Consider the following 13193-nt stretch of genomic DNA (forward strand, 5'->3'; position numbering starts at 1 on the left):
CTTTGCACTGTCTTTTTTTAAAATGTCATCTTGTTGAAGTCAGATCAATTCTCCAATTTAGCAAGGTCATTTTGAATTCTAATCCTTTCCACCAAAGTGCTTGCAACCCCTTCCAGCTTGGTGTTATCCACAAATTTTATAAACATACTCTCCACTCCATTATCCAAGTTATTAATGAAAATATTGAATAGTACTGGACTCAGGACGGACTCCTGTGGGATCCCATTAGACAGGCCCTCCCAGGTTGACAGTGGACCATTGATAATTACTCTGAGTACATTCTTTCAACTAGTCGTGCACCCATCTTATAGTAATTTCATGTAGACCACATTTCCCTTGTTTGTTTTTTGTGTTTATTTAGTTCTTACTGGAATGAGAAAATGCCCAAGTACATTTCTATTGCAAGAGAGACCACACCACTTACAACTAGTCCTGGTCTTCCAGGAGGTCCAGCGGGTCCAGGAGGCCCTGACATAAAAAATCCTCCACTTGGTTCACCTTTTTCCCCTTTGAAGCCAGTTTCTCCATTGTCTCCTTTCTCACCCTTAGAAGAGAAAGCATTTAAAAAAATTAAGTTGAAACAGGATTGGAACCAGACATTGATCCCGTAAATTTACACTAAAAATCTCAATACAGGATACAGTGATCTTAAAACCTGCTTTTTGATATCACTCCTTTCCCCAATGACATATAAAAGAAACAAATAATTTATTTCCCTATGCTGCCTGCAAGGGCAGGACTTCTCCCACGGAGAGAGGAGAAAATTAGGTAGAGAAAATTGTGTTTATTGTAGTTCTCCTTCTGCTATCCTCCAAAACAGGATTCCATACTGCAATTATACCTTCATCCATCAGAAAGCTTGCAGAGTAACAGCCGTGTTAGTCTGTATTCGCAAAAAGAAAAGGAGTACTTGTGGCACCTTAGAGACTAACCAATTTATTTGAGCAGAAGCTTTCGTGAGCTACACCTCACTTCATCGGATGCATCCGATGAAGTGAGCTGTAGCTCACGAAAGCTTATGCTCTATAAATTGGTTAGTCTCTAAGGTGCCACAAGTACTCCTTTTCTTTTCACCAGAAAGCTGGAGGCAAAAGTCACAGGAGGTGCAAAGAGCCGGGCTCCACCCCCTTTCCTTCGGTCCCTGAAAAAGCAGACTACAGATGTCACAAAAACAGAGCTGATATTTAAAGATGTGTAGGAAAGCAAGGATTACTGTAGATGGGTAGAGAGAAAGTGAAGGAGGTAGGATGGGAGAAAAGATGACACACAAAATATTGGCACGTGATTTTCTCTTGTACTTCTCTTCTCCCATCCTACAGAGAATATCATCAGTGAGTCTGAGAGAAGGAATGAGAAGAGGAGTCTTGAAATACAGAGTTGTTGTTCTCCCTGGCCTGCTGCATAAGAACCACATCAATAGAAGTTCCAGTCTCTCATTATTTTCTTTCTGTAGTTCTGTAAGATGCTTGTTTTCTCTCTACCCTCCTCTTATTTCTTCCTTCTGAGAAACAAGATTGTAAATAGAAGCAGCAGAAGACTGAGCAAGAATTACTCAATCCCAGGACAGGTGGCAAAACAGACTCAAGAAGAGGGGTGAGGAGCCTGGTTCTGTATAGCTTTTGTGATTGACAGATTTTCCCTCTTGCTTCCTGGTAAATAGAGTTGTAAAGCTTGCTGTATGGCATCTCATTCTGTAGATGGGGGGACAAATGCCAAAACAGCACTTTATAGATGAAAGCATCTGTTTAAGGTGGAGATATTATTCTGTTAAATCAAATAAACCACATCCTATCCAAGGGGAAAATTTCTCTCTTTGAGTTGATGCAGGCTACACATTACACCAACAAAAATATAAATGGTTGAGCAGGAAGAAAATCTGATAAACAATCTTTCAAGGGGTTTGGTTATACCATTACATAACATTTTGATTTAATGTCTTCTGGAGATATCACTATGCAATATTCTGTTTACATTACACTAGAAATCTTATTTTGATACAAGACAGGATATAATAGCTCTAATTCAGTTAGAGCAAAATAAAAGCATTTAAAATTAATATTCCATTCATATTCAATTCCAACACAAAGTAATCCATAGTGGGAGGACAGACGACTTCTGAAACAGGGCTGTCTGGGTCAGATGGTTTTTCTTAAATTAGCCATTTTGGAGAACAAATAAAGGGAGATAGAACTATTGGCTCCCAACAGATCCTTTATTTCATTAAGTCTGTAAAATGATTTGTACTGGCTCCATCCCCTTTCCTGCAGTCACTGAAAAAGAAGACTTCAAATTTCACAAAAGTAGAGCAGATATTTGAAGGTGTGTAGAACAGCAAGGTTACTGCCTATGGGGGGAGAGAAAGGGAAGGAGGTAGGATGGAAGAAGAGACAACACAGAATTATCAGCATTGACTTTTCCTAGTACTTCTCCTATCCCACAGAGAAAACCGTCAGCTAGTCTGGGAGAAGGAATAACGGGAAGTCTGTACAAAAACTGATTGTTCATGTATTAAATGTAGCTAAATTTGCTCCAACAGTCTTTTTGAAAGCAAAAGTTCTCTCACTCCATTGTTGGTATGAAAGAGTTTGAGAAATATAGAGGAGATTTAAAGTAGATAATGACAAAGTATGATTCATTTTAATACAATTTGTGAAAAGAAAATACTTAGTAGTAAAACCTAGATAATATTTTGTATGTTAGTAACGTCCTTTGTTTACATATAGTATATTATATAGTATATGATAACTTGTTTATTCACCTATTAATCTGAATAATTGCATAATACATCAATTTGTAATTTCTGGTATAAATCAATTATTGTGTGTATTCCACCTTATATGTAAATATTTGTCTTATATTTAATGCATGTTAAAATATAGGGTTAAAAGTTCCGTTCAGCCTTAAGATACAAATGGGAAGTAATTACCTTCATGCTATTAACAAAGTGGTTGAAATATGGTGAAGGCAGAGGAGGACCTGAAAAATCAAATACATTATTTTAGTGCAAAAATCATCTGTACTTTCCATTTAGATGGGCTAAATTATCCATAATTTCCATTTTAGAAGGCCATTATCTGTATTATTCTAGAAGTTTAAAATATAACTCTTCTACATAATCATCTTGACCTTTTTAATGCAGCAAACATTTGTTTCCTCTCTGTTTTACTGTAGCAAAAGCTAACATATGGTCTGTATGCCAGCATCTTTGATGGGCTGGTGTCAGTGGGATTGTGTTTATGCTCTGGTGATGGTTAGATAACCTGGGGCTACAGAGTCAGTATTTTGTTTTTCATGCTCTCGCTCTGCTGTTTTTGTGTAGGTTTGAGAAATAACTTTTTTTTACAGTGCTCAACAGCAACATGATGGACTTGTCTCAAAGAGATACTTAGAATTCCCTGATGTATTGTAATCAGTTTAAATTAGGGCTAACAGTTTAGAAGATTATTTGAATTCAAATAAATTGCAGTGAAGTGTATTCAATCAAATCCTAATGGAAAATATGGCACCATCTAGTTATTCATTCATAAATTAAAATATACTGCACTTCAAAAACGCAGTAAAAGTACCTCTCCGGATCTCTTTTGAGAAAAGGCTTAATAACTACTCATGTGAGGGAAGCTGGCACCTTGTTTTCCAATGAGGAAGCACTAATGTTCTCTGCTAAACATACACTGAATACAAAATCAATACTCTGCTTGATTTTAACACTCAGGGGACCGACACAAAGTCCACTGAAGTAAATTGAAAGGCTCCCATAGACTTCTGTGGGCTTTGGATCAGGCACGATGAGAGCTATTGGGTTCCACAGCACATCTGGAATTTCAGTGAGACAAAGTCAAATTCATTCATGTATCAGAGGGGTAGCTGTGTTAGCCTGTATCCACAAAAATAATGAGGAGTCCAGTGGCACCTTAAAGACTAACAGATTTATTTGGGCATAAACTTTTGTGGGTAAAAGACCCACTGTGATATTGCACCCCATAATGCTTTATGGAAATATGCTTATGAATGTATAATGATGTAATTAGAATATGTTTTATGCTACATATGCCGTGTAACATATCTCTGCAAAGATTATGATCTATTGAATATATTCATCCTATTTTTATGCATGTGTCATTTTTGTATTCAAAGTTATGAATATTGGCTGTGTACTTGTTTGAGTTTAAGTAGCCTTCATAAAGCATTTGGTCAGCTTCTTGAGAAAGGAATGTGCAAATTAAGTGCCCAGTCAAGAAAGACTTAACTGACAATGGATCTTGAAAGACTCCAATCCACATGAGAAGTCTACCTGAGGATGTTCAATGTAGCATGTAAACAATAGCTGCCACTTGTAAGGAACTGAGTCATGCGTGGACATGTGACTTGCCCATGTGACTCCAAAACTCCACCTTGTAGCTGGGATTCTACACAGGGGGTGTCCACCCACAAGAGGAAGTCTATTTAAACCCCTGGAAACCCCTCCACTTTGTCTTCAGCTGGCTCAAGAGATATCCTTTGGGGGTGGAGAGGCTATCTGAAAGACACTGGAACAAAGAACAGTAACCACGGGTGTGTGAGTGATTGCTGGACCCAGACTTGAAGGAGGCTAGTCTGTAAAAGAGGCTTATTGGAACATCTCTGAGGGTGAGATTTTATCTGTATTCAGCTTCTTACTGCATTAGGCATAGGCTTGGGTGTTTTATTTTATTTTACTTGGTAATTCACTTTGTTCTGTCTGTTATTACTTGGAACCACTTAAATCCTACTTCTTGTATTTAATAAAATCACTTTTTACTTATTAATTAACCCAGAGTATGTACTAATACCTGGGGCGGGGGGAGCAAACAGCTGTGCATATCTCTCTAACAGTGTTATAGAGGGCAAACAATTTATGAGTTTATCCTGTATAAGCTTTATACAGGCTAAAACGGATTTATTTGGGGTTTGGACCCCACTGGGAGCTGGGCATCTGAGTGCTGGAGACAGGAACACTTCTTAAGCTGTTTTCAGTTAAGCCTGCAGCTATTGGGGGATGTAGTTCAGACCTGGGTCTGGGTTTGCAGCAGACTAGTGGGTTTGGCTCAAACCAGGCAGGGCACTGAAGTTCCAAGCTACCAGGGGAAACATGCTCAGGGGTAGTCTCAGCACATCAGTTCACAGTTCCCAAGGGTTTTCTGTGATCCAACCCGTCACACCCACTTCTTCAGATGCATGGAGTGAAAACAGAAGTGAAAAAAGAAGTGGGTTTTTTACCCACGAAAGCTTATGGCGAAATAAATCTGTCAGTCTTGTTGTTTTTTGTAAATTCATTCATATCATACAGATGTAGCTTTTGTCCCCTCCAAACACGTATCTGCAAGTATGAAGGCAGCCAGACTGGAATTCACAAACAAAATCGATTGGATTAAGTTAGACAGAATTTTTTTCACAACATTTCTGAGCAAACAAAGCCATGATTCACCGTGCGCTTGTCATGATTGGAGCTCTGAAGATGCTACAGTGGAAGAGCTACAATTGTCTGTGCCATTGCTACAGCTTTGAAAATTCTCTGTGCTGCAACTGAGCTAACTCACAGCACGACTTCCACCATCATCACTCTTAGCCCTGGTCTACACTACGAGTTTAGGTCAAATTTAGCAGCGTTAGGTCGATTTAACCCTGAACCCATCCACACGACCAAGCCGGTTTTGTCGACTTAAAGGGCTCTTAAAATTGATTTCTGTACTCCGCCCCGGCAAGGGGTTTAGTGCTAAAATCAACCTCACTGGGTCAAATTTGGGGTAGTGTGGATGCAATTCAATGGTATTGGCCTCTGGGAGCTACCCCAGAGTGCTCCATTGTGACCGCTCTGGACAGCACTTTTAACTCAGATGCACTGGCAAGGTAGACATGAAAAGCCCTGGGAACGTTTGAATTTCATTTCCTGTTTGGCCAACGTGGTGAGCTGATCAGCACAGGTGACCACGGAGTCCCAGAATCGCAAAAGAGCTTCAGCATTTACCGAACAGGAGGTACTGGATTTGATCACTGTATGGGGAGAAGAATCCATGCAGGCAGAACTCCGTTCCAAAAGACGAAATGCCAATATATTTGCCAAAATCTCCAAGGACATGATGGACAGAGGCTACAATAGGGACACACAGCAGTGCCACATGAAAGTTAAGGAGCTGAGGCAAGCCTACCAAAAAACAAAGGACGCAAATGGTTGCTCTGGGTCAGAGCCCCAGACCTGCCGCTTTTATGATGAGCTGTATGCAATTCTAGGGAGGGCCCCTACCACTACCCCACCACTGTCTGTGGACACCTGCAACGGGGGAGTCTCAAGAAACAGGGATGAGGAAGAGGAGGAGGAGGAGGAGGAGGTGGTTGAGGATAGCGCACAGCAGGCAAGCGGAAATCCCTTCTCCCTAGCAGCCAGGAACGTTCATCACCCTGGAGCCAATACCCTCCCAAGGCGGGCTCCTGGATCATGAAGCCGGAGAAGGCACCTCTGGTGAATGTACTTTTGTAAATATAATACAGGGTTTAAAAGCAAGTGTGTTTAATGATTAATTTGCCCTGAAGATTTAGGATGCATTTGTGGCCAGTATAGCTACTGGAAAAATCTCTTAATGTGTCTGGGGATGGAGCGGAAATCCTCCAGGGACATCTCCATGATGGTCTCCTGAGGTACTCTAAAAGCCTTTGCCACACGGTGGGGGGAGGCTCGTTCATGCTGAGCTGTTCACGTTTGGCTGAGAGGGATCTTCCCTGATACTAGCCACACGGTGGTCGTGGGGGGAGCGTGAAGCACATGTGCTATTAAAATGTGAATCGCTTGATTCAGTGTGAAATAGTCTTCCCTTTGTTCTCTAAAATGTAACTTTTTAAACACTATGCTCCCTTTTTTTCCTCCCGCAGTGGCAAATGTTTCTACGCTCCCCATACCATCTTTGTGCCAGAGGCTAGCGCAGATTAGAAGGCAAAAAAATCCACATTCACGATGACATGTTCTCAGAGCTCATGCAGTCCTCCTGCACTGAAAGAGCTCAGCAGAATGCATGGAAGCAAACAATGGCAGAGTCCAGGAAAGCGTTAAATGAATGCGATGAGAGGAGGGAGGAGCATGCTGAGAGGATGCAATGCTGAGCATAATGGGGGAGCAAACTGACACGCTCCAGTTTGGTCCCCCAACTGGATGCAATGCTGAGCCTAATGGGGGAGCAAACTGACATGCTAAGGTGTCTGGTGGAGCTACAGGAAAGCAGAAGCACAGACCACCACTGCAGCCCCTGTATAACTGCCTGCCCTCCTCCCCAAGTTCCATATCCTCCTCACCCAGATGCCCAAGAATGCGAGGGGGGGGGAGGCTACGGGCACCCAGCCACTCCACCCCAGAGGATTGCCCTAGCAACAAAAGGCTGGCATTCAATAAGTTTTGAACTGTAGTGTGGCCTTGTCCTCCCCTCATCCACCACTCCACCCAGTGCTTCCCTCCTCACCCATCCCACCTTGGCTACCTTGCGAGTTTTCCTCCTATTTGCGGGATGAATTAATAAAGAATGCATAATTTTGAAACAATGACTTTATTGTCTCTGAAAGCGGTGATCGAAAGGGGGAGGTTGGCTTACCAGGAAGTAGAGTCAACCAAGGGGGCAGGTTTTCATCAAGGAGAAACAAACAGAACTGTCACACCGTAGCCTGGCCAGTCATGAAACTGGTTTTCAAAGCTTCTTTGATGCGCAGGGTGCCCAGCTGTGCTCTTCTAATCCCCCTGATGTCTGGCTGTGTATAATCGGCCTCCAGATGATTTGCCTCAACATTCCACCCCGCCATAAACATCTCCCCCTTACTCTCACAGATATTGTGGAGCACACAGCAAGCAGCAATAACAATGGGAATATTGGTTTTGCTGAGGTCTAACCTAGTCAGTAAACTGCACCAGCGAGCTTTTAAATGTCCAAATGCACATTCTACCACCATTCCGCACTTGCTCAGCCTATAGTTGAACTGCTCCAGGGTGCCTGTGTATGGCTTCATGAGCCATGGCATTAAGGGGTAGGCTGGGTTCCCAAGGATAACTATAGGCATTTCAACATCCCCAATGGTAATTTTCTCATCTGGGAAGTAAGTTCCTTCCTGCAGCTGTTCAAACAGACCAGAGTTCCTGAAGATGCGAGCGTCGTGCACCTTTCTCGGCCATCGCACGTTGATGTCGGTGAAACATCCGTTGTGATCCACCAGTGCTTGCAGCACCATTGAAAAGTACCCCTTGCGGTTTATCTACTGGCTGTCAAGGTGGTCCGGTCCCAAGATAGGGATATGCATTCCGTCTATCGCCCCACCACAGTTAGGGAACCCCATTGCAGCAAAGCCAGTCACTATGACTTGCACATTTTCCAGAGTCACTACCCTTGATACCAGCAGCTCAGTGATTGTGCTGGCTGCTTGGATCACAGCAGCCCCCACAGTAGATTTACCCACTCCAAATTGATTACCAACTGACTGGTAGCTGTCTGGCGTTTCAAGCTTCCAGAGGGTATTGCCACTCGCTTCTCAACTGTGAGGGCTGCTCTTATCTTGGTATTCTTGTGCTTCAGGGCAGGGGAAAGCAAGTCAGAAAGTTCCATGAAAGTGCTGTTACACGTGCAAAAGTTTCGCAGCCACTGGGAATCATCCCAGACCTGCAACACTATGCGGTCCCACCAGTCTGTGATTGTTTCCCAGGCCCAGAATTGGCATTCCATGGCATGAACCTGCCCCATTACCACCAAATTGCCAGGGCCCATGCTTTGAGTGAAGTCTGTGTCCATGTCCTCATCGCTATCGTGATTGCGCTGTTGTCGCCTCCTCGCCTGCTTTTGCAGGTTCTGCACCTACTGCAGGATAATGCACACAATGCTCACAACAGCAGTGGTGAGCTGAGCAGGCTCCATGCTTGCCATGGTATGGCGTCTGCAGGAAAGCAGAGTTGCATCGGAAGCGGTGTATGGCTACAGATGCCACGAGAATAGATATTTATACAGAACGATGAGAGGAACTGCGATGTGGATTCATGGCACCAGGAGAGCAGAGTTGCAGCAGAAGTGGTGGCTGACGACGGTTAGCAGACCTACTGCACCATCTGCTGACAGCAGTATGGTGTCTGCATGGAAAAAAGGCGCAAAACGATTGTCTGCCGTTGCTTTCATGGAGGGAAAGGCGATTGACGACATGTACCCAAAACCACCCGCGACAATGTTTTTACCCCATCAGGCATTGGGAGCTCAACCCAGAATTCCAATGGGCAGCGGAGACTGCGGGAACTGTGGGATAGCTATCTACAGTGCAGCACTCCGAAAGTCGATGCTAGCCACGATACTGTGGATGCACTCTGCTGACTTAATGCGCTTAGTGGGGACACAGACAATTGACTGTATAAAATCGCTTCCTAAAAATTGAATTCTATAAATTCGACCTAATTTCATAGTGGAGACATACCCTGAAACTCTACCTCATACACTTCATCTGTCACACCAATATGACCTCTAAGGATGACTTATAGGGAGAGGATACTTAGGCTGATATAATGATCAAGAACAAAAAGTGATGGTAATGTTCTACTAGGGCAACAACAGAATGGGCCACCAACTATGTGGCGCTTTCCTTTAGCAAAATCTGAAACCCAACAGGGTCAATCAGATTCTCTACGCAGACTAAGTAAATAGACCTCTGTTCTTTAGAGAAAAAAGATGAACTCTGTCTTCAGACTAGAGGAAGTGATATCCTGACCATAATGAAGTAAACCCCCCTTTATCTCCATTGAGAGTCCAAAAACACATCACAAGTGTGTGGAACATGATATCATCATGATTGTCAGCCATCGGCACTTGCAAAACAATAATGAATTTAATAAAATGTGGGTGTGAGAAGTAGTGTGAGCATGGTAGCTCATAAAACAGGATTTTTTCTTAGTTTTCCTTTGAAGTACCCAGTTCCTGCATTTTAAACCTGGCTGATGTTTGGGGAGCCCCTCCAAAAATACTTTTTAGAAGCATCTGATACAGATCAGCAGAAAGATTAGTGTGAAGGGCAAAAAGTCAAAATAGAAGTTTAGTATGAAGAGCTGCACTCTGGAAGATAACTGTAAACTTATTTTAAGTCACAAAACTAAAGCTCTGGATTGAAGGCCTGTGTAAGTACCACACATGAAAATATGTATTAATTTTTATAGTGCTCCTTTTATGTTTCACTATTTCTAATGTCCATCAATATAACTTTGCCATTTTTTGATTTTTTCTAACTAGCTAGTAATTAAAACTTGCACAGACAGGAAGAATTTATGAAATACAACAGCAACCTTGGCTGAAAAGGTTCACCTATGAGCCCTAGACGAAGACCATATTGTTTGTACAGTATGTGGCACACAGAACAAAATGACAGTTCCTGCCCCAAGAGGCTTACAACAGTCTAACTCACCTAATTTATATGTATTAGCTATGTATATCAAATTCTCCCATAAAAATTAAATCCTCAGTGGGCAACTCCTATTAGGATGTTTCCAGGCCCCATTAACTGCTATCAGTGGCAATACTTTCGATAATCAAGACAAATAAACGTTTGTACTGAACACAGATGTCAATTATTATGTGGCACTAGACTTCATCAGAATTGGCTGACAATGCCAGGCGACTAAAAGGACTTGGTGTCCTTCAGAACACTGTAACACATTGTGACAAACCAGATAGTTCTAAACATTTATTTGAAGAAAAAAAATCACAAATCAGATGATGTTTCCCATAATAGTATAGGGTTTATTGATTTATACCCAAATTCAGCAAGGAATCTAAGTACATGCCTAACTTCAAACAGCTGTGCAACTACGCCAGTGATTAAAGTTAGCAATGTACTTAAGTACTCTGCAGAAGCAGGGCCTTAATAAACTGTGATTAATTTAAACACCTGTTTTGGCACAGGAAATAAATACGACTTAAAATGTATTAGATATTTTGTATTTCTTAAAATAAACCCACTTGAAAAGCACATATAGTGCTCTACAATCATATTCATAATACCTGGTAGTCCAGGTGAGCCTCTCTCTCCTTTTTCACCTTTTAAGCCTGGTGGGCCATGCAGTCCCCAGGAGCCTGGCTCGCCTTTTATACCTGCCATAAAAATATTGCCAAAAAATGAAATGCATTCTTAGCAAATGAGAGTTATTGCAAAGTATAATTTTCAAATATGGTGCAACAGATACTGTGTTAGTGATGGACAAACCACAAAAGTTCTGGGAAAGGATTCTAAACACAAGGCTGTTTATTCAAACTTAGAGGCTCTTTCCCCCTGTTACGAGCTTCTCCAGCTTTCCCCATAACTGTTTAATAGCCACTGATGCCTTCTCCCTTCCCATGACATTTCAAAAGGACTGCCATTTCCTCTTTGCCTCAAGAACCTGAAATAACCCCTCTGCAAGGCTGTCTCTGTCTTCAGATCTCTCCCCCGCTTGAGTGACCTGGGCCTGCCTGAAGTAAACCCAAGCCAGAGAGAGCCCAAGCTGAGATACCTTCTTGATGTAGTCTTGATATAGGATTGGTCCTGCTTTGAGCAGGCAGTTGGACTAGATGACCTCCTGAGGTTCCTTCCAACCCTGATATTCTAGGATTCCATCCTAAGAGTACTGTAGAGAAAGCACTATCAAAGGGTAGAGGTGTATTTCCAGCAGGCTTAATCACTCTGGCACTTGAATTTCTTATCACAGAGCAATAAATTATGACTTCTGTTGAGGCCAACAAAACTATTTATAATTTATTGCCCATGATAAGTGAGTGTGACTAATGGAAAACAACAACAACAACATTCTTTCAGAGAATATAAAGACTTAGCAAGATTTCCTTACCAGGTGGGGCAGGGGAGTGTGCGGAGGAGGGGGAAGACGTGCACCCAAATCAATTTTGAATTTACATCCTCTTTTCCATGTATTTGCTCCCCACCTCCAGTTTCAAGTGCAGTTCTGCTCTGTCAGTTGACTAGGTAAACATGGCACTCTTCTTACTCAATGGATCTGATACCTGTGGGTGAGATTCACTCCCACAAAATTGGACTTTTCAAGCTTGATTCCCCACCACAGTGCCCCTAGTATAGTCATTTACACCTGAGCAAAGTGGGTGTCAAATAACTCCATTCTCATGTGGTTGCATTTTACAGCTACTTTGCCAGGTGTAAATGGCTAAACAGGTGCAAAGTGCAGAGTTCCTATGCTGAGTGACAGGCAGGAGGTATGGTAGGGAAGTTCACTCCTAAAATCCAGGGATATACATGGGGATACACTGCAGTCCTCTCCATGGCCACTCTTCACAGTTCCAGTTTATGAGCTGGAGTGGCCGTTGAAACCCTACACTCCAGTTGTGTAGTGTATTAGTGCCACTGGATTCATATTAACACAGATCCCATGGCCTCTTTTATAATTTACACACATTGCATCTGTATCTAAGGCTGGTGCAGAAACCACCTCTGTGTTGCTTGGCTGCACCAATGCCCTCTTCCCATACACACCCAGAGTAGTGTTTAATGGGGATTGAGGAATCACTGCAGGGGATGGTGAGGAAAATGTATCCCAATGCCTTCCCTTTATGGGAATATTCATCCCCTTGAGACGGTCTGTGGGAAGGGTGGCTCTCAGCCTTTGGGGGTTTATATTATGATTTGGACCAATTTTAATGTCTATTGGCCACAATTAATGGACTATTGGCCACAATTAATGGCTATTTTTAGTTACACATATGGTGTGCAAGATTTAAAGATCAGATTAGCAACATAAAATGCCATGGGGGACAAGAGTTGAGGCTGTTTTTGGGAGCCGAGATGGAAGGGATGGGAACTGACTCAGTGGAATGTTTAACAGTTCTCCAAGTACAAGGCCCCGCTCTGCTGCCAAGAGGGAGTAGGGCCAGCAATGTGGCTGGAAGGGGCGTAGGCCCAGAGACTAAAGACTGTTGCATGGTTTCCTGTTCATTGCTGGACTCTACAGGTTTGGCATTCCTACCTCTTCCACTAAGGGGGAGCAATTAAAGGAATCCCCTACCTGTGATGCTTGCAGAGCTTCCTGGCCTAATGTCGCCCTCCCAAGGGCATTTCTGCCGGAGGGTGAGATATGTCCCATTCCCTCCCTGTCAATCTGTCTCCCTTCACCATTGTTTCTCTCCCTGAGGATGTCTACATTGTATAGACACAGCCAAGCTAGCTTTGATTTAGTT

At 42.7% G+C, this 13193-nt stretch overlaps 1 protein-coding gene across 9 annotated transcripts in view; it reads right to left on the minus strand.

Annotated features, from left to right (window-relative positions):
- The window catches only part of COL15A1 (collagen type XV alpha 1 chain), a 282092-nt gene that overhangs the window by 16439 nt on the left and 252460 nt on the right, over positions 1-13193 (minus strand). For all 9 annotated transcript variants that reach the window (XM_073332560.1, XM_073332562.1, XM_073332555.1 and 6 more), the window contains 3 exons: positions 11016-11105; positions 2927-2976; positions 425-544 (listed from right to left, as the gene is read on the minus strand). In XM_073332560.1, coding sequence (XP_073188661.1) covers positions 425-544; positions 2927-2976; positions 11016-11105 — 260 coding nt within the window. The remainder of the gene's footprint in view (positions 1-424; positions 545-2926; positions 2977-11015; positions 11106-13193) is intronic.

This window comes from Lepidochelys kempii, chromosome 2 (genome assembly GCF_965140265.1).
Source record: "Lepidochelys kempii isolate rLepKem1 chromosome 2, rLepKem1.hap2, whole genome shotgun sequence".
Taxonomy (NCBI): Eukaryota; Metazoa; Chordata; order Testudines; family Cheloniidae; genus Lepidochelys; species Lepidochelys kempii.